This window comes from Clarias gariepinus, chromosome 16 (genome assembly GCF_024256425.1).
Source record: "Clarias gariepinus isolate MV-2021 ecotype Netherlands chromosome 16, CGAR_prim_01v2, whole genome shotgun sequence".
NCBI classification, from domain to species: Eukaryota; Metazoa; Chordata; class Actinopteri; order Siluriformes; family Clariidae; genus Clarias; species Clarias gariepinus.
Window position 1 is genome coordinate 18,687,035 of NC_071115.1, and position 19,244 is coordinate 18,706,278.

Here is a 19,244-nt window from a genome sequence, read left to right on the forward strand (position 1 = left end):
ACGATAGGCTCCAGGCCCCCTTGTGACTATGTATACAATATAAAGCGGTATAGACGATGAATGAGTAGCAGTAAAGACACCCAATAACATATTGTAGCCACTAATATCATGTAACTGCTATACCTGTTTGCTAAGCAGGTAATATTTGGTCTCAGGCTAGAATGGAAAGGTAATCCCCTGGGTCCAACCCTCCCATTTTATCCGGGCTTGGAACCAGCACTGCATGCAGTGGCTGGGTGGTATGGGGTGTGGCAACCTGACAGCAAGGATGGAACCGGGATCCTCAGATAGTACATGTGTGACAGCACAGAAAACAGAAGTATAATGTATTGTAGACTAAAATATTTTATTATAGGTAATCCAGTTTCAGATTTTACTTCTCTGCTGGGTTTCTCTGTTGGAGCTCCTAGTAGCCTCTAGTAGCCAGTTTAAAATTGTCTATGATACAACAGTGTTCACTTAAATCAACTCAGATTCACATACATTCCTAACTTCATTTCTACTTTACTTGTCTTTTGCCAGAACATAAGGTGCAAAATACTCATAATAAATACAGATAAACAGTATAAATAGAATATGATTATATAAAATTATTCTTTTTCAAACAATCACATATACTTTATGCAGTAGAGTATCTACACTGTTAGTAGTTTTTAAATGTATCAACACCATAGGATAAGCAGCAAAGGTTCCATCGAACATTTTTTAATATCAGATTCATTTTCACTTGTACTACCAATAAATAATACCCAGCAAATAAAACATAAGGTATTTGCCACAATTGAGCTTTGAGCCTTCATTCATCAAGCCTCTTCTACTATCAATAGTCAACTAGGCATAACAATCACAAAAATTTGTGACTGATTAGATGACTGATTCATCAAGATTACTAATGTGGGAGGACTGTTAAGTGTGAGTTAATGTTTGACAAAATAACTGCACAGAAGATATACTGTACCATTCAGAATCTGTGAAATGTCACAGGCAGTCTTAAGGTGGTTACTGAGTGGGTTGTGCACTTTTAACAGATGTTAGATTTGACATGCTATTATTTGGGCTTAAAATGATTAGCAGGTAGCATTTTTAGGACTGGAGAAGATGCAGTGGTACAGCATGGATGATTTAGTACCAGCAGGTAACAATGAGTACAGAACACTTGTTCCAGAATGATTCTGAGATAATTAATGAGAGGATTGATAAATACAGGCCAGAACAACACATCAGGCTTGAGCATGAAGCTATACACATCATTTAACTCTTTTATGATTTTTTTTCTGCAAATAACTTTACGATAAATAGATATATTAAAGCTAGCTAGAGTTTTGAGTTAACAGAAATATAAGTCTTACTTAGATCACATATTCTGTATTGCTAATATTAAATGTTGAATTATTAAATTATGAATGCTAAAGTCCTTAATGTGAAAATATTTTATAGTTTATAATATTTTATTGTGGTGAAACTAATACACACAAAAATGTAACTATCAGCATGTTTGTCAAGTTGAGCATTTCCCTGTCTTCTTGAGATTATTCAGAATTCATGTCTGTGGTACAAGTCTGGATCATAGTACTTGGTAACTACAACACGATTAGCAAACTTTCGCCCTGTCAAAGCCTGCATGGCCTTCTGACAGTCTGCTGCGGATCCGTATTCCACAAATATCTGCAACATAAAAAAAAAAAAAAAATGAGTGGGTGCATGCACTTCAGTAATCAGTACATAAACAGATCTAACTGTCAGGAATATTTAAACATATATTACATATATAACAAATTAGATTACATTTGCCCTGCCCTATATATGTGTACATGTTCATGTACATATTCCTGATCACTTTTAGGGAACCACAAACATGCACTAATTTAAGAGAAGAAATGTACATACATGTACATATTCAGATTAGATTAGATTAGATTAGATTCAACTTTATTGTCATTGCACATAGTAACAAGGCAACGAAATGCAGTTAGCATCTAACCAGAAATGTAAGTTAGCAGTGGGGTATAAACATAGATACAGTACAGATCTATAAAACTATATATATACATACTATACCATACATAAATAAATAAATAAAAATAAAGGCTATGCATGAATTGGATTTACAGAAGAATATTAAGTATGTATATATTTAAATGAATATACAGTGTAAAGTGAGCAGAGATGGATGAATTAATTGACTGAATAAGTGTAGATATAAAGATATGTCTAAATATAAGTATATGGGATAAAGATATACAGAAACTATATATGGTTGAATTTACAGGATGTGCAATAATATGGAAATATATACGAATAAATATAAGTAACTTAACAGCTGGATGGGAATGCAGAGAGTATATCTATACACACATATACTGTATACATATATTAATATACATATATTAGTGTACTGTCTATGTGCAGGTTATACAAGTGAATGTACAGGTAATATTTACAGAGATATTATACAGGGATGTTGGATTATCAGTGATGTTGATGCCGTACATGTAAAGGGGTTAGGTGGTTGGTGAAGTGTTCAATAAGGTAACCACTTAATTCAGGTCTGCATACTTTCATTTAAATTGATCTTGCTATCTTTACCTACCAAATTCACTATGTGGCCAAAATTATGTGGACACATGAGCATTATACCAAGAAAGACAAAAAAAAGTGTTGGAAAATTATGGCCAATCCTTTTATTTTTGCTATCCGCTGAAGCTATGTATTTTTAAGATCCAACGTTCAATTTGAAAAATCTACCTTTCAAAGAATTTGAAAAAAATCAGCTTTATTTTCCTTATATTTACATTTAGACATATTAAATAACTTAGAACTTGGCACTGAAATTTACCTTTACTGAAAGTCCAAACATGTCTAAGCCTCTGTGCATAAGTCAAGCTTCATGAAGATGTTGAAGGGAAAAAACTCAAGTTAGTAGAGCTCTGACCTACAGTAAACCCTATTGATTTTTGTTTTCTTCGATGAACTACTGTAGAACGCCTTCACAAATATATGAAATAGCTCCCATTCACCCAACAATGTTTTGAATCCTGGTGGTTTACCTTACATTTATGTTTGTAATGTCATTATAAATTTCCCAACAATAGCAGTAGTGACTAAGCTTCACATATAAATGCAAAGACCAATTATGCCATTTTGTGGGGTCAGAAAATTGTACACCCCAACATGTTAAATTTCTAGAGAGTGTCTGCAGACCTTTTATGGTTAGCAAACATGTTATCATGGAGACAGACCCCTAACAGGGCCTTACTGTATGCACAAGAACAAAATCACACAGAACGCACAGAATCACAAGTAAGGTGAGGTGGAGTCACTGTCCTTCAGGAATAGGCTGGTACCATTAGTTGTGGCATTTTGTCTAGATTAATAAAAAAAAAAGAATGCTCTTTTTGTAATTTTTATCAGTGTATTTGGATGTATACACTGTAGAAATTGTATGTAAGGTCACAGCTTACACTTTAGGATTTATAAAAGAATGGTACTTCTACAGGAAATAATAATAATAGTTTTGTGATGTCATCATTAATATTGGTAAAACATTACTTTAACTGTTACATTACTTTGAAGTTTCTTATCATGGTTTATTGCAATATTCCATATACCATCATGCTCCTAAATACAGCTATAGCTACAGCTGCGAGCTCTTCTTGCAGCCACTGGGCCATAAACAGGAGTACATGCACTCTTTATATGGACAGACCTTCCCACAGCCAGGGACTTCCACTCCATGGACAGGTCGAGGGATCTCAATGGATCGCACGTTGCCATATTTACAGCACTCCTCCCTGACGTCCTCTAGGATCTCTTCATAGTCATCATCATCGAGCAGCTCCTCAGGCAGCACCATGTTGAGGAGGCAAAGCACTGCAGTAGGCGAGGCCGAGTTCTGTAGTCTCTGCAGCCCGGGCACCTGCAGGCTCACTGGACTCTCTGTTATCACAGTCTATAGGAGAAAACATTCATGATTATGCATTTGATTCATAGCAAGTTGCTTCATTGTAGAATATACAGTATGCATTTACAGGTCTTTGTAATTTGTCTTCATGTATGTACAAATTTATAAACAGAAAGCTCTAAAGATTTAATGTTGCCTAACAAACCAGAAAGCAACATTTACTGGGTACCAACACAAGTGAGGACAAAAAAGCCCACCCATAGTGGTCATGGAAAAATACCACTGATGCTTACTGGATTTGCATTCTTTGCCCCGACACTGGCACGCTGGACGATGAGCTTCTTATCACCAAGCTGCATTCCATTCAGTCCTGCCACTGCCTAAATTTTACACAGGAATAATGTTGAGTTCATAAAGCAACATTGGATAAAAAGCATTACTTAATATGTACCCATTGGGACTCAAACTGTAAATTACCCATAAACCCTCTAACTATTTAATTTAATTTTGCTCTGAATTTCATGTTTATACCTGGTCAGTGGCATTAATCTCCACATATTCACAGAAAGCATAGCCTTTGGACAGTGATGTAGCACTGTCTTTGACAAGGTTGAAGGCTTTGAGTGGTCCAAATGATGTCAAAAGCTCCTTAACCTGTGTAAGAGATAAGGATACACACTATTTTCATAATGGCAATGAGGGGAATAAATTACTTACTAAAGAAAAAATAAATTATTTGGTAAAATGAGATGACAGCAAAAATCCCAAACTATAAAAAAAACATTTACAATTTATTTACTGTATGGATACTGTTTAAAAAGCCCATTTAAAAAGCAGTTGAAAGGTTTAAAAATTTGAATCATTGCTGTAGTAGGGAGTGTAGTAGAGCACTAGGCCATGACTATAACAATAAAATTAGTCACATTATTAGAAATGCGTTTAAATACCAAAAACAATGTAAACTAATGATGTATTTAATAAAAACCACCACTATTATGTTTATGAGCAAACATTTGTAAACCCACCACAACTAGTCATCCAACACCCACCCTTCCCCGCCCCCCAGAAAACCCTGAGCGGGTTTGCGCGCTCCCAAAGAGTGATGAGAGGAGAAAGAGTGGCAGCCGTGAGGGGGGGAAATACCCTTGCTGGCAGGAAGTTGATCCGTGTGAGGTACGGAATGTCTTACTTGCCTTGTATTACATGTTGACATGGCAGCAGTAGATCAGTAATAGTGAACAAATTATGAGCGCAGACTTAACGATCTTACAGGCCCCTAGCTGGGGACAAAGTGGGGGGAACAAAAACGAAAGAGCTGTGAGTTTCAGGGCAGTAACAGTGACTGCATGATTTTTTTTTTTTATAATATAAGAAGAAAAGAAATACATTAACCTCCATTTGTGACTACTAGTTTGCATTGGCTTTTATATTCCAATTAGAAAGGAGAACTTACTGAATTATTACTTTAAGTAATGTAAAGGCATCTAGCTCAGCAAAGAAACTACCCTAATTACTATTAATATCATTATGTTCATCCAAATTTACAAACATAAGTTGTGAGTGTGCATGAGAGAGAATGGAGAGATACCATCACTGATCCACCCAGAACAGAAATCAACAAGCATTTTGTAGTCATTACTGGTTTACTATTTAAGAATTACACGTGACGTGTTACCACGTCACCTAGGGAACTACAGTTCATTACAAAATGCAATCAGTTTCTCAGCATGTTCATGATAATGACAATCAGCATTGGCATCATATTTGGGAAATATACAGTACTGTGTAGTCTTAGGCAAAACTAATTTTTATATTATTTTTATATTTGATGTAATTTTACATAACCTGCATTGATTTGTCAACAGCAAAGAAATTTTTGAGAGTTAGATTTCCAAAAAAAAAAAAATCATTAGACATATAAGCATAGCATATATAAATTTATGTAATAAACATTAAATTATTAGAATACAATAAATGACCACAGTGATGATCTATAACAGCAGATCTGACAGTAGTGTTGACTTCAATTCACATCACCTGCAGTGTGTGAGGGTTCAATGCACATACATTCTCTGATCTGCATTGCACCGCACAAAATCATGCCAACAGATAGACTGGGTATGCTTGGATTGGTTATGCTAAATTAATATTGTCCAGATATACTGCCACCTTGACCAGGATAAATCACTTACTGAAGATGAACGAATGAATGAATGTTATATGATGGATGCTCAACATAAACTAAAGCCACTACACTGATGATGTCATCAGCAAACAGCACTGATGTGGTCACGTTTAAAACAGCGGTCCACTTCCATGTGTAATTCCAGTTGGTTTTTATATTTGATAGCGTGCACAATTATGCTGTACCATGCTCGAGTCCACTTTATTCAAGTACTGTACACTTGACGCCAGTGTGCGGTACATTTCCATGAAGTGAACACCTGGGCACAGTACTGAGGGTTCACTTAATGCAAATGTAGCACACAGTGGGGTCAAGTGCACTTGGGTCCTTGCCTGGGCTTGTAATGTGAAAGCATCCTAAGTGTGTTATTTTAAAAAGCTTTTTTAATCACTGATATACTTTTATTCTTTAAAAAAATAAAAAAGTTGTATCACCTACAAATAATTGATATAATACAGGAATAAAACTATTTTTATTTCTATTTAATTTTTTGCATTCCTATGTTTTATTTGCTTGTAAAAACATAAAAAATGAAATATAATGGGAAAAAAAAGAATGCGGAGAGTCAATGCAAGAAACTAAATCTATTTCCGTTACAGATCTTTAAAATGCTAGAAAAAACTCACAGGACAATTTCCTTCAGAAAAAAATACAATATAGCAGTATTTTATTTTATTTACTTAGGTTTTTTAAGGTAGTCATTTTAAATAATTTGATTTAGTATTTTTATGATACATTTATCATTTGTAGGATTGTTTAATTAAATTTTGAAGGCATCTTTGCAAGCAGAATTACATATGCTTAAGACTTTTGCACAGTACTGTATATTTAGTAAAGACATAAATGTTGCAATAATAATGAAAAATGACCAGACTGGCTAAATTCAAACTAAGTGTTAGGAGATATGCTAACCATTTTAAAAGCGCTATTCAGTAAAGACAATGCCAGCTTTGGGCTAAAGGCAAAGCCCGGGTATAATATAATAATAATTATAATAATAATAATTAAAGTCATAGTCATAGACCTACTTAGAATTTAACCTATGGAGAAATCATTATGAACGATAATAAATCAACCAGCTTACCCTCTCTTTTGTTTAATCAGCAGATGCTTAAGTAAGTAAAATAATGTGCCTAGGTGAAAAAAATATCCTTTCACTTTTTGATCTGACCATCATGATGTGAAAACTGAATAAATAAATATGTGCCATAATGTTATTATAATGTTATAATATCATTATACTTACTGTATTTATAATTTAACAACTACAAATCTAAAATTGCTATTTAAGAATCATACTCATCAAGCCAGGATTATCTGTAATCATTGTGGCATCAAAACTAATTGAGCTTATTTATTTCAGCTTAAATAAGTGAGACAACTGGACAACATGCACAGAGCTATTTAGAGCTATTCCAAGATGGACGGAGTGAGATTTAAGACTGGAATTTAAATCTGTATTAGGATTTTGTGTAAGAGTTTAAAAAAATACCTGATCATCATTAAGATAGTTGGGCAAACCTCCAATGAAGAGTTTATTGGGAGAGTCTGGTACAACTGTGGATACAACTCCTGGTGGTGCAATAATTAAATAAAATCTATTAAGGCATACAAAAGACACATCATGTTTAGCATTAAAAAAAAGGAATTTTGTTCTTTACTGTCATATTACTGATAATTATTAGTGATTACATTTAATTTTTCAATTGCCAAAGTCAAATACTATAATTTTGATTATTGTCTCATTATGCATAGTCAATGTTTAAAACCAAATAATGCACTAGTTGCTAGACCTACAGCATCTAACGTGAGTACATTTTACTTACCTGGTACATGGAAAGCAGGCTGCTCAGAAATACCAGGCAGAGGTCGATAGTCATGAGGTCGCCGGATCTTCAGTGCCTGTCCCTGAAAGTTGATTCCGTCAAATGCCATTGCCTGAGTGGTTTCATCTACAGATCGAAACTGAAGGAAAATCTTTTTTAGCATTTACTGAAGCAATAAAGATAGAGAAGTACACATAATCTATAATGTAAGTATATCAGCTTATCCTGTCATTGCTATGCAGGTGAAGTGTCTAAAAAAGTATTTGGCAAATCCATCATCCACCCTGTGTTGTCTGTGAAGTATACTGAAATGAAGGTGTCTTTAGACTGTGTACCTCAATATAATCTGTGGCATGAGTTGGAAATTGCCAGTGAAAAACACTCATTGGGCAAAAACAGCAGGATCTAAAAGTACAAAGCTGACATATATATTTAAAGAAGTATTGAGTATTAAGTAATTTTAATTTTTGCTTGTAACTGTACCTTACAAAAATATGAAACGACGTGAGCGCTTAGGTAAACCACAGTTGCTGACTGTAGCACTAAAGTGCACTGATTTTATTTAGGAATGACTTCATTAGCAACACAAAAGAGAACCAAATATTTAGAATAAGCTTACACTAAGATGAATAATAAAAAATGAAAAGAAACATAATTAAGATGAGATTAAAAATTATATCATGTAAATTTCAACTTCTAATTATTTAATATTGTTGTAACTAAAAAAGAATTACTGAACCACATACACCCTGTACTATAACTAAAGGTTATTTACCTCAAGGAAGGCAAAGTTCTTATCCTGATTGATCTGCACTGCAAGCACAGGGTTGCTGGGTGTTTGGGAAAGTCCAACAAATCTCATTTGAGTATTAAAGAATTCCGCCATTGACTCCTAAACGGAACAGAAATCAGATTATTTTGTTATTAAGAATTAAAGAGCACATGCTCTCCCTAATAGGGATAACCTTAAGCTATTGCCTTTCAAAATAGACATGAGAAGCTATAGTTCCAGTCTGGATGATAATAATCCCTCATTTACAACAGTGCCAAGTTACTAAAAATGGAACACAATCCCAGTGAGACATGGCTGTCCTACTTTTCTGTACACAAAAAAATGACAAGTTAAATATTTAGTAATGAATTGGAGAGCTAAATAATCAACAAAATCAGAATAAAGAGCACACCTGTACAGATACACATTTCAGAATTAATAGAAACCATGACTGTATCATTCTTGCAGTTATGCCTTAATGTAATGTGGGATGCTCGCCTCAGTGACTCCAAATGGTATGTTCCCAACATACAAACGTCGCGCTTGTCTGGTCATTTGGCTGCCAACAGCAGGAACCTGTGCTGGCATCACTGCCATTCCTGCTGTACTAGATGTAGCCAGGAGAGCTATGGTAGGGATCTGCCCAGCAGCTACAAGAAGATAAATACTATATTATAGAGTTTGTAATAGGGTAATTAATACAAAAATGCGTAATAGGGGGATTATTAATTTCCATCTTGTTAGGAATAGCAACAAAAAAGTGCATTACAAAGAAAAGTTGCTAAAAATATAGTAACACTGTAATATAGTATATAATATAATATAGTTATTATATACAGTAGCTATTCTACAGTATATATTGATTTAGCAAATCATCTACTTTATTGATGACAGGGATCAACCACTGTACAAACATTAAAAGACCTAGTTGTCAAATTATTGTAGAATCTTTAATCATATATTAAATAATAGGGGCATAACACCCTAAAGTTCTGATCCAATCCAATTCAACATAATGTGTTCATGCTTAATTTTGAGACACCAATAAACTGAGGTGTATTATACTAAATAAAAGGTAGCTACAGATTCACCATACCATTAAAATAAATACAAATATAATATAATATAATTTCATAACTAATTGTCATTGCAATCTGAACAATCAAGCTATTATCACTGCACAAGTGGAGGTAATTTTGCAATATCTCCTATATACAGTATGCAGTATATGCCATTTACAGTACTTTAACATTAATATGCAGATTCAAACCTCTTGAGATGCATATTTAATAGAATGCTCCTATTTTACATTTCCCCAATAAATATGATGAGATATTTGCATTCAACCCATTAAATAATTTTTTGGGGATATTTTGGTCCATCCATGCTACATCCAGCATATCGGGCGACGAACACTCTCCACCCTGGGCATATATTCATCATTTCTGTGGCACTTACTAAGGGGGGCGACGCCTAATTGTCATTTTCACACCACCTGGCAATTAGCCTAACCTGCATGTCTTTGGACTGTGAGAGTAAACTGGAGTTTCCGGAGGAGACCCACCAAGCACAGGGAAGACATGCAAACTCCATGCACACAGACCCGAGGCGGAAATCGAACTTCAACCCTGAATGTACATGGCAACAGTGCTAACCACTAAGCCAAAGTGCCACCTTTATATAATATGGACACCTAAAAATTATACTGTTATAAGGTTATGTACATAACAGTCTTATAGTAACAAATATTGAACTGATTCTTGAAAAACTTTCTTCTCTCAAAAAAACTAATATTTTAGATATTTTAGGCACCCTGCTCATGATTTAAGATAGACATTGGCTGTACCTTGCATAGCTTTATACTGGAGTGGTGTGATGTGTTCAAATCCTGGTGCTGGAACATCCCAGTATTTATATGCCTTTTTCTTTCTTGTTCTCCGTGGAGAATGACTGAACAAGACAAAAAAGTATTGGCCAAGATTTGACAAGTGGCAGAATCTGATTCATACTAGACTTTTTTCAGCCCCTAAGTCTAATTAACGGTTTACTTATAACCACCAACTGACAGAAAATAAAACAAAAAGTAAACATATTGTTTTTAAAATGGACTTGATTTTCATTACAGTGCAATGACAATGACACTGTACTAGTATAACTGAAGTAACAACAGCGTATGCCTTATTTTATAAAAATTATTGAAAATGAACTGGAGAAACAATTAAATCATGAACAACATAGATAACACTTCACTGTCAGATGAAGATCTTATGAAGATTTTTGCTTTGTGATTTTAAAAATGTAGTAGCATCAAAAATGGGGTACAAGGTATTGTATAAAATTTATCACATATTTAGAGTGATATTACATTTTATATATATATATAAATATATAATCAAAATGCTTACACCAGCTATACCAAAAAAACTTACTGTTAGACTGTTATAAAAATATCTGCAATATTAACAATATCAATATTACAATAAGGATTAACAAGCACTATATCATGCTGGCACGTATTTCACCAATATAGCTCACTCTTTGGTAAACACAGCACAAAATAAACTATCAGCATTGCAAGTAGTTCCTGTACTGAGCTGATACAGCATTTTATATATTAGATGAGAAGTGGCTAGTTAAATTAATTGTGCATTGTACATAGGTGCAACAGCTCTTCTAAGCCAAATAATGAATATAACTCAGCTTGTTAATAATCTTGTAAATGCACCTGTGTTTTTTATGATCTCTTGAGCTGCTCCGGCAATCACGGCTTTTGCGTTTCTCTCGGCTGTGATGTTTCTCAACACGACCTTGTGAGCCACTCCGGCTTCTTTTCCTGTGCCTCTCCTTCTCTCTCTCTGTATTTGTAAGGGATAAACATCATTCATCTTTTATTCATTATTCATCTTTGAAGAGGGGGAAACATCATTTGACTTTCCTTTTATGTTAGGAGACTGTTCATTAAATTGAGAAGGGCTGCAAGAAGCATACAATACTTTTTCTAAGCCAACAGTCATTTGTAGATGACATTAAGGTAGGCTACATGCAAAGGCCTATTTTGTAATAGCACCCATAGTTATTTTATTGTGCTACAAAAAAAAAGCAACATATTATACAGTATATCTTCATTTTAGATGTATCTGACTTAAGCTCAATTTACTCTGGATTGATGTTACATACGGGGTGAATGAAAGGGTTAATTGGTAATAAAGTCCATATTTCTAATACTAATTCATTGAAACAAATTGTAAATGTCCTTATTACATAGAACAATGCAATATAGGCATTGATGGCAGCAACCAGTTTCCTCAAATGACCTTGGATGGAATGCAGGCAGTCATGTGGCATATTGCTGATAACCTCCTAAATCCATGCCTCCAGGTCTTCCAGTGTGCGAGGCTTTGCACATCTTTGTTTACCTCCTCCTTTGCGTAGCCCCCCAGGAACTAATGTCATGAAGTGAGATCTGGTCTTCTTGGAAACCATTCATGAGATCTGCATCGTCCCAGCCAATTTCCTGAAAAATGTTGGTCTAACCACGTAGGCACAGTAAGAGCAAAATGGAGTGGTGCTCCAGTGATACTACAAGTTCTATAGCCATTAAATATTGCCTAGTTAATTTTCACCCTGTAGATATAAGGGATATCTTGGCACAGTGTTTGGAGGGGCAGGAAGGGCATTGCCCCTACAGCAGCTGAAATATGGCATCATGTTGAGTCTAAAATAGGTCCAATTAAAACATATCTTGTACATACAGGATGGACATATATATATGCACATATGTATGGCTGGGCATTAGTGACTCATTGGTCTCGCCTGCCATGTAAAAGGCCAGGGATCGGTTCCCAGTCAATATCCAAACATAGGCACTGGAAGCATAGAGCAACCAGAAGAAGGACAGTGCACAAGATTGGCAGTTCAAGCCCCAGGTCCGCCAGGCTGCCCCGTTAAGCAAGACCCATAACTTCCGGGCCACGCTACTTGCATCCATTCAGAGAAGAAACAAAAATGAAAAGTGAACGCTCATTATCTGTTTATTCAATGTTTAATTTGAGCAATGTTTATATTATATACTGTATATATATATATATATATATATATATATATATATATATATATATATGGTTTTATAACAAAAAACAAATACACGAATGACAGATTTCTTTCTGCATATTGAAAAGCATTGATTTATCATTTTTCTGTGACTTCTTTTCTTACTCATATCCTGCCAGAGCAGCACCCTCTCAGTGCTCCAGGACCTCCCAATTTACTTACATAAGCACTGTGTGCTCATGTGTAAAAGACAAAATAGTGATCAAAATTGTTGCATTGGGCTGTTTGGCCTCATTGCAAACTTTTCACTTTCGTCTAATGTTACTGTATACAGTATATACTTAGAACCCTCCATGCAACAGTTGGACAATGTGCAGATGTCAGTTAAAAAAAACTATGGGATTTTAGTCTCATAAAAAAACATATGTCTCTCATTTTTATGGACTGCATATCCTATGTCTGAAAAAATCATCCACATTTTACCTAGTATATATCATTCATAACATTATGACTCCTCTGTTTAATAATGAGTAAATCCCTCCTTTTGCCACCAAAACAGTAATGACCTGTGTGTTTTTACACCTTTATTAGGAAACCAGTATTAACCTTTTCAGCAATTAGAGCTACATCAGCTCTTATATTGGATCAGACTACACAGGTAAGGCTTCACTTCCCATGTGCATCAATGAGCATTGGCCTCCCATGACCTTCACTGGGAACATCCCACAAGAACTGCAGTTTTGGGGATACTCTGACCCAGTCATCTAGATGTTGCAATTTGTCCTGCAATTTGTATAGTAGTTACTGTTACAATATCTTCTGTCAATGGCACCTGGAAGTAGGAGTGAAATATTAGGCAGCAAGTGAATGTTTTGTCATGATGTTACGGCTGATCAGTGTAAAGACAACAGATAAAACTCAAGATAATAGATCCATCTGAAATAGAGGAAAATATTTTCCATCCTTTCCCTTTTCCTATTGGCTCTTCTTGAAACGGAATGCATTATTGCAAAGTACAGAAATCTAAACAACATAACATGACGTTTAAAGACTTGTCAAAGACTTGACATTGGGACAGAACTAGAATTCTATGGATATTTCTTTTATACATACGTGTTACAGTCACGTGACTCACGAACGGTCAGGCGCAACTACAAACCCTACACGCGGTTATGATAAAGACCTGACCGATTCAAGTCTGTAGTAAAGATATATGTCTTTTGGTTTTCCACGGTTCTATCGTCATGACAGTCAGTCACATTTCTGTACTGTATACTGTATTTCAAGCGGCATCCGACAACATTACTACAGACATGCGTCTGGGGAAACAAACCAACATGAAACACGTGGCATCTGAGGTGTCTGTATGTTTATTGCGTTTAGACCTAAATGTGAACTCAAGAGGAAAACGTTCAAATATTAGTGACTGAATATAACCTGGTTTAACCAACAACCAACAAGACTATCGGATTTCCATGGCTACATCCTAAACGGCTCTGTACCGTACACAGTGCACTACACAGGGCGCAGACGCCATAACATTAACCACAACATAGTGCGCCTTCGTAGTCAACAGGCAGACTATTGAGACGAGACCCATCCGTGTTGCCATTCGGTTACAGTGTGGTTGGTAGTCAAGCTAACGGGTACATTTTTGTAACCAACGAACCTATCGATGACAACTTGCATGATCAAGGTATTATCCACACGAAAGCATATTACGAAACGACGGTGTTACAGTAAATACACTGTAGAGGAATTACATGTCCCAAGGAAAACCTATTACCTTGCCTATTTTCGCTCAGCTGTTTCTCGAACTCTTCGAAATCGGACATTTTGGCCGGTTACCCCAGAACAGTTAGGTAACTACAGCAGTGAAAGCTGGAGCTATAAGGAGAAGGGTTTGATGGATTAAAGCGCAATGGGCTTTACATTGGAATGGAGGAGGTTGTGTAGGTTTCGGTCGCTGCTCTATAGCGCCTCAAGCGGTGATATTTTCCCTGCACATAGCATGCATTAATGGAATACGTTAATCGTGAATGTTCTTTTGTAAGAAAGGATATTACAATGCCTTGCAAAAGTGTTCACTATACCATACCTCTTAAACATTTTCATATTTTGTTTTGTTACAACCACAACCGTAAATGTATTTTATTGGGATTTCATGTCATTTTATGTAATCTCACCCAACACAAAGTGGCATATAGCTGTAAAGTGGAAGGAAAATGATACCTGTTACCACTAACTAAAATCCAGTGGAACAAATTGCCTTCAGAAACGCCTCATTAGTAAATAGAGTCCACTATGTGTAATTGAATCTTAGTATAAATACAGCTCTTCTGTGAAGCCCTCCAAGGTTTGTTAAAAAACATTGGTGAAAAAACAGCATCATGAAGCCCAAAGAAATATACCCCAAGCTTTGAACATCTCACAGAGCACTGTTCAATCCATCATCATATGTAAATGGAAAGAGAATTGCACAACTGCCAACCTACCAAGACATGGCCATCCACCTTAACTGAAATGCTGGGCAAGGAGAGCATTAATCAGAGAAGCAGTCAGAAGGCAACTCTGGAGGAGCTGCAAAAATCCACGGGAAAACTATAAGTTGTGCACTCCACAAACTATAAGTTGTGCACTCCACGGCCTTTATGGAAGAGTGGCAAGAAGAAAGCCATTGTTGAACGAAAGCCACACTTTTAAAATTTTTATTTGCGAAAAAACTAACATTTATCATGTTCCTACCACTTCACAATTATGTGCCACATTGTGTTGGTCTACCACATAAAATCCAAATAAAAGACATTTACATTTGTGGTTATAACATGAAAGTTCAAGGGGTTTGAATACTTTTAAAAAGAACAGTCGTCCACAGATTCATAATAGTTATGGTTGACTAATATGCCATCTGGTGTGTGTAAGCATTTTTACATTTTTCTTTTCACTTTTTCCATCCTGTTTATCTCTTGGGTATGTTTAGATCTGGGGGGTATTCCAGAAAGCTTGGTTAACTTACCATTTCGTAAATCATAACCTCTGGTTTGATTTATCCCAAACCCGCATACCGTGAGTATGTAGGTTTCAAAATTTTAATCAACCTCCTATTGGTTACCCAGAGTTAATGTGTGTGCTCGGTGCATACATTGACATTTTCAATGGATCGCAGATATCACGAGTCAAAATGGAAAATCAAAGTGCAAAGAGTGGCATACTTCAGAGAGTTGGAGGTTTAAATGCACGCTTTTAAGGAATTAAAGCCTATAATAATGGAGAAAAAGCAATATGGCTGCATCAGCTAAAGAGAGTTGGCTTGGCAAAAAATAATGGACAGAGTAAATGCGTGATTGTGTTAAATTGAAAATTTGACATAGTCTCCCCTTTTCCTGCCTTATTTCTTTAGGTTAAAGAAGGTTGGAGCCAGAAGAACTTTGAGCCAAATCAAAGTGAAATACAAGAACATTCTGAAAAAAGGAAATATTTGATTACACATTTACTGAACTATTTATTAAACACAGTTTAGTTTATTCTTTCTGTCATGTAGCTAATAGAAAGAAGACTGAAGCCCGTCTAACTGGCAGGGGCCCAGCACCACCTCTCTTCACCCCATCTAAGGAGCTGGCCCTGTCCCTTAAGGGGCGACCAGTGGTTGCTGGCATTCTAGGGGGCACGTCATCACACACACCATGTACCAGAAGTAACATGGTGAAATGTAAGTTTACCACTATGATTTGTTTTCATTATATGATTTAATAAATTTCTATCTTTGTCACTTAAAGGCTTTTAAACATGCTTACAGTTTTTATGCAGGCTTACTTTATTTAACTGCATAAGATGTATAAGCTATTGTGATTTTAGTTGTATTATTTTTCCTTTTTTTTTCCTGCATTATTGGTTTTTCTTTGATAATATTGAGAATTTTATGGGTTGTATTCTTATAGATACTGATAAAAGGATTGTATCATTGGACCCTGCAGAAATGACCCAGTCTGTCACAGTTCTAAGTGTTGTCAGATACTTTTAGTTGTTATTAGATATTTATTTTTCTTTTTGCCAGATAATGTATATTTGTATATTTCCACTGAAGGATGACGATGAAGAGACCGCATCTGCTGTGACGGACGTAGACAATGCTGGTAGATCCACTGAGGTATGATGCATACTATTATAATGCATGCTCTTTTTTTACATTAGACTAACAAAGTCATAGTTCTTTTGCAGTACATACCTGGGGATTTACCAACAGATGAGGGTCCTTCAACCTCAGTGGACAATCTAAGCAATGTAAGAATTTGTGTGCAGTTGTCCATATGTTAATTTTATTGTATGACAGAATGTTATTTATTTAATTATTTTTGCCTTTCTAGTTGCCAGTAAAGAAGCTGTATAGGGTCCATCTTCAAAAACAAATAAGAAAAAGTGACATGGAGATGGACCTTATACAGCTTCAAATGGAAGAAAAAAGGCTATCCAATAAAAAAGCTACTCTAGAAATTGAATTACTGGAGCTTCGCCTTAAGGTGAGAACTTGTGTAATATTAATCTGTTGCATGTTAAACGTTCTGTGTGTATATAAAGCAATGTAATAAACACCACATTTTATTTCATTTTACTTTCATTGTTTTTCAGGAAATAAAGAAATTAACTGCACAGCCGATCAGTGCTAACAAGTTAATAAAAGAAATTGCCAAATCCTGTCTCTTAAAGTCTTCCATCTGCGTGCATAAATCTGTAGAGGTTCCTCTGGGCCATCTTCGATACAAGGAGGGTGGCTCTTTCCTCTTATAGTGGCAATGTTATAAAGCACAACACCAGCCACTATGTCAAATGCCCTCTCTGGACTGACCCGGAGCCTACGCAGACACTGAAACCTAGACTTTAGGATCCCTATCGTCATCTCCACCTTGGTCCGTGTTCGGCTGTGAGCCAGGTTAAAGCGTGTCTGTGGTTCAGGGTAGGGTGTCATTTAAATGGGGCAGACAAGGGTATCCTCTGTCCCCTAGCAAGTAACATTGTACTGTCCTGTAGTGATTTAAGTGTACAATACAAATTTGTAAAACGGCAAAAAAAATGTATAAAGCAAAACGTACCCTGCTGAAATGTCTGGCATAATGATGACTCCTGGAAAATTCTGGCATCATGCACATATCCTGGCCATTTGGCCTCAACGTTAGTAATAATGTGGGTTGCCTCACATATTACCTATAGTTAGTGGGGAAAAAAGTAATAAGTTTAATGATTAACAAAACAAAAAATTAAGGACACAATCAAGTTATCTGTATGTTGATGCTATGAATCGATTTCCTATTAATATAGTCTCCCTCATTTATAGGAATGTGGGTGCCATCAATTCATCCAATTACATTTGGAAACTCTGAAATGAAGTCATACTGTACAGCATATGGAAGTATCAAGTGTGTGTTTGCAGGATGAATGTATATAAATAGTGTGACTACGTATTAAATATGCATCATAGAGTTTACTACAAAGGACAAACCTGCCACTCTAGAATTCCTCTTTAATAACATGGAGAGGCCAGGGAACAAACGAGTGTAAAAAGTGTTTAAGTGCCAGGCTGTACGAACGGCTCTACACACAGCTGCCTTTCCCACATGCTCTGCATCGCCCACATTGTACAAAAAATGCCCTGACGCAAAAAAATGAAGTGCTATGCACAGGATTTTTTTGGGGTTCTAACCGCAGCCCTACGGTTTGTGACATGTGCAATATGCGGTTTCAAGAGATGTGTTAAGTAAATTAACGATTCCCTTGAAAACCGATAATGTTCTTTAAAATAATCATTGGGAAATGAAAACATCAATATGCGACCTTATAACTCTCTCTCGGCAAAAAAAACTCATAATTTGTGCCTTCACGTCCACAGGATCATCATCAAAAGGGCACGTCATGCTCAATAACCTTCTGAAACAAACTTACCCTGGAACATAACCTCCTACCGAGCAGGTTATCTTCAGAGAGTAAGTTGCTATGGTTACATACATACCCAGAAAGTTGAGGTTATCCACTAACTTACCCGAGTATATCACATAACCTGCTTTCTGGAATACCCTCCTGGTTATGTTTAACTCCCTGTTATGTTTAGTTCCTTGAGTAGTTTATCTCCATGTTATGTTAAGCTCCTTGTTTAGTTAGCCTTTGTTGATCCTAGCCCTTGCTTAACTTAGCTAACGTTTAGTAATTCGTTTTTGAAAATCACTTTCAAAGTCAATCACCTCTGCTTATATGCCTCATCTAAAACCCACACACAGCACCCGTTACACATATAAGGACGGATAACATGTTTAATTACTATTTATTATTGTACTCCTCAACACGGCCAGGAGTATAGTAATAATAATAATTATTGTTGTAATTAAATGATAATCAAACAACTACGTGAGCTACAACATAGTTTTTTTTTATCAGGTTATATTTACATTTAAACTTAATTTAAAAAATATCCAATGAGTTTAAGTCTTATAGTACTCCTAGTGAGTAACCCAGCAAACCAAT

The 19,244-nt window shown here is 35.8% G+C and overlaps 1 protein-coding gene and 1 long non-coding RNA gene across 2 annotated transcripts; one reads left to right on the plus strand and one right to left on the minus strand.

Moving 5' to 3' along the window:
• Window positions 1–367: 367 nt before the first annotated feature.
• Window positions 368–14,974, minus strand: LOC128544868 (splicing factor U2AF 65 kDa subunit-like). The gene is made up of 11 exons (XM_053515169.1): window positions 14,521–14,974; window positions 11,410–11,539; window positions 10,531–10,634; window positions 9,183–9,334; window positions 8,688–8,804; window positions 7,913–8,051; window positions 7,579–7,658; window positions 4,433–4,555; window positions 4,195–4,281; window positions 3,707–3,949; window positions 368–1,665 (listed from the first exon to the last, which is right to left on the minus strand). The coding sequence occupies exons 1-11, from the start codon at window positions 14,567–14,569 to the stop codon at window positions 1,534–1,536; spliced, it is 1,356 nt and encodes a 451-aa protein (XP_053371144.1). The 5' UTR covers window positions 14,570–14,974; the 3' UTR covers window positions 368–1,533.
• On the plus strand, window positions 14,202–18,150 carry LOC128544869 (uncharacterized). Its single transcript, XR_008365819.1, has 6 exons — window positions 14,202–14,430; window positions 16,135–16,443; window positions 16,819–16,881; window positions 16,953–17,015; window positions 17,099–17,251; window positions 17,361–18,150. It is a non-coding gene; the product is annotated as an uncharacterized LOC128544869 (long non-coding RNA).
• Window positions 18,151–19,244: the final 1,094 nt, after the last annotated feature.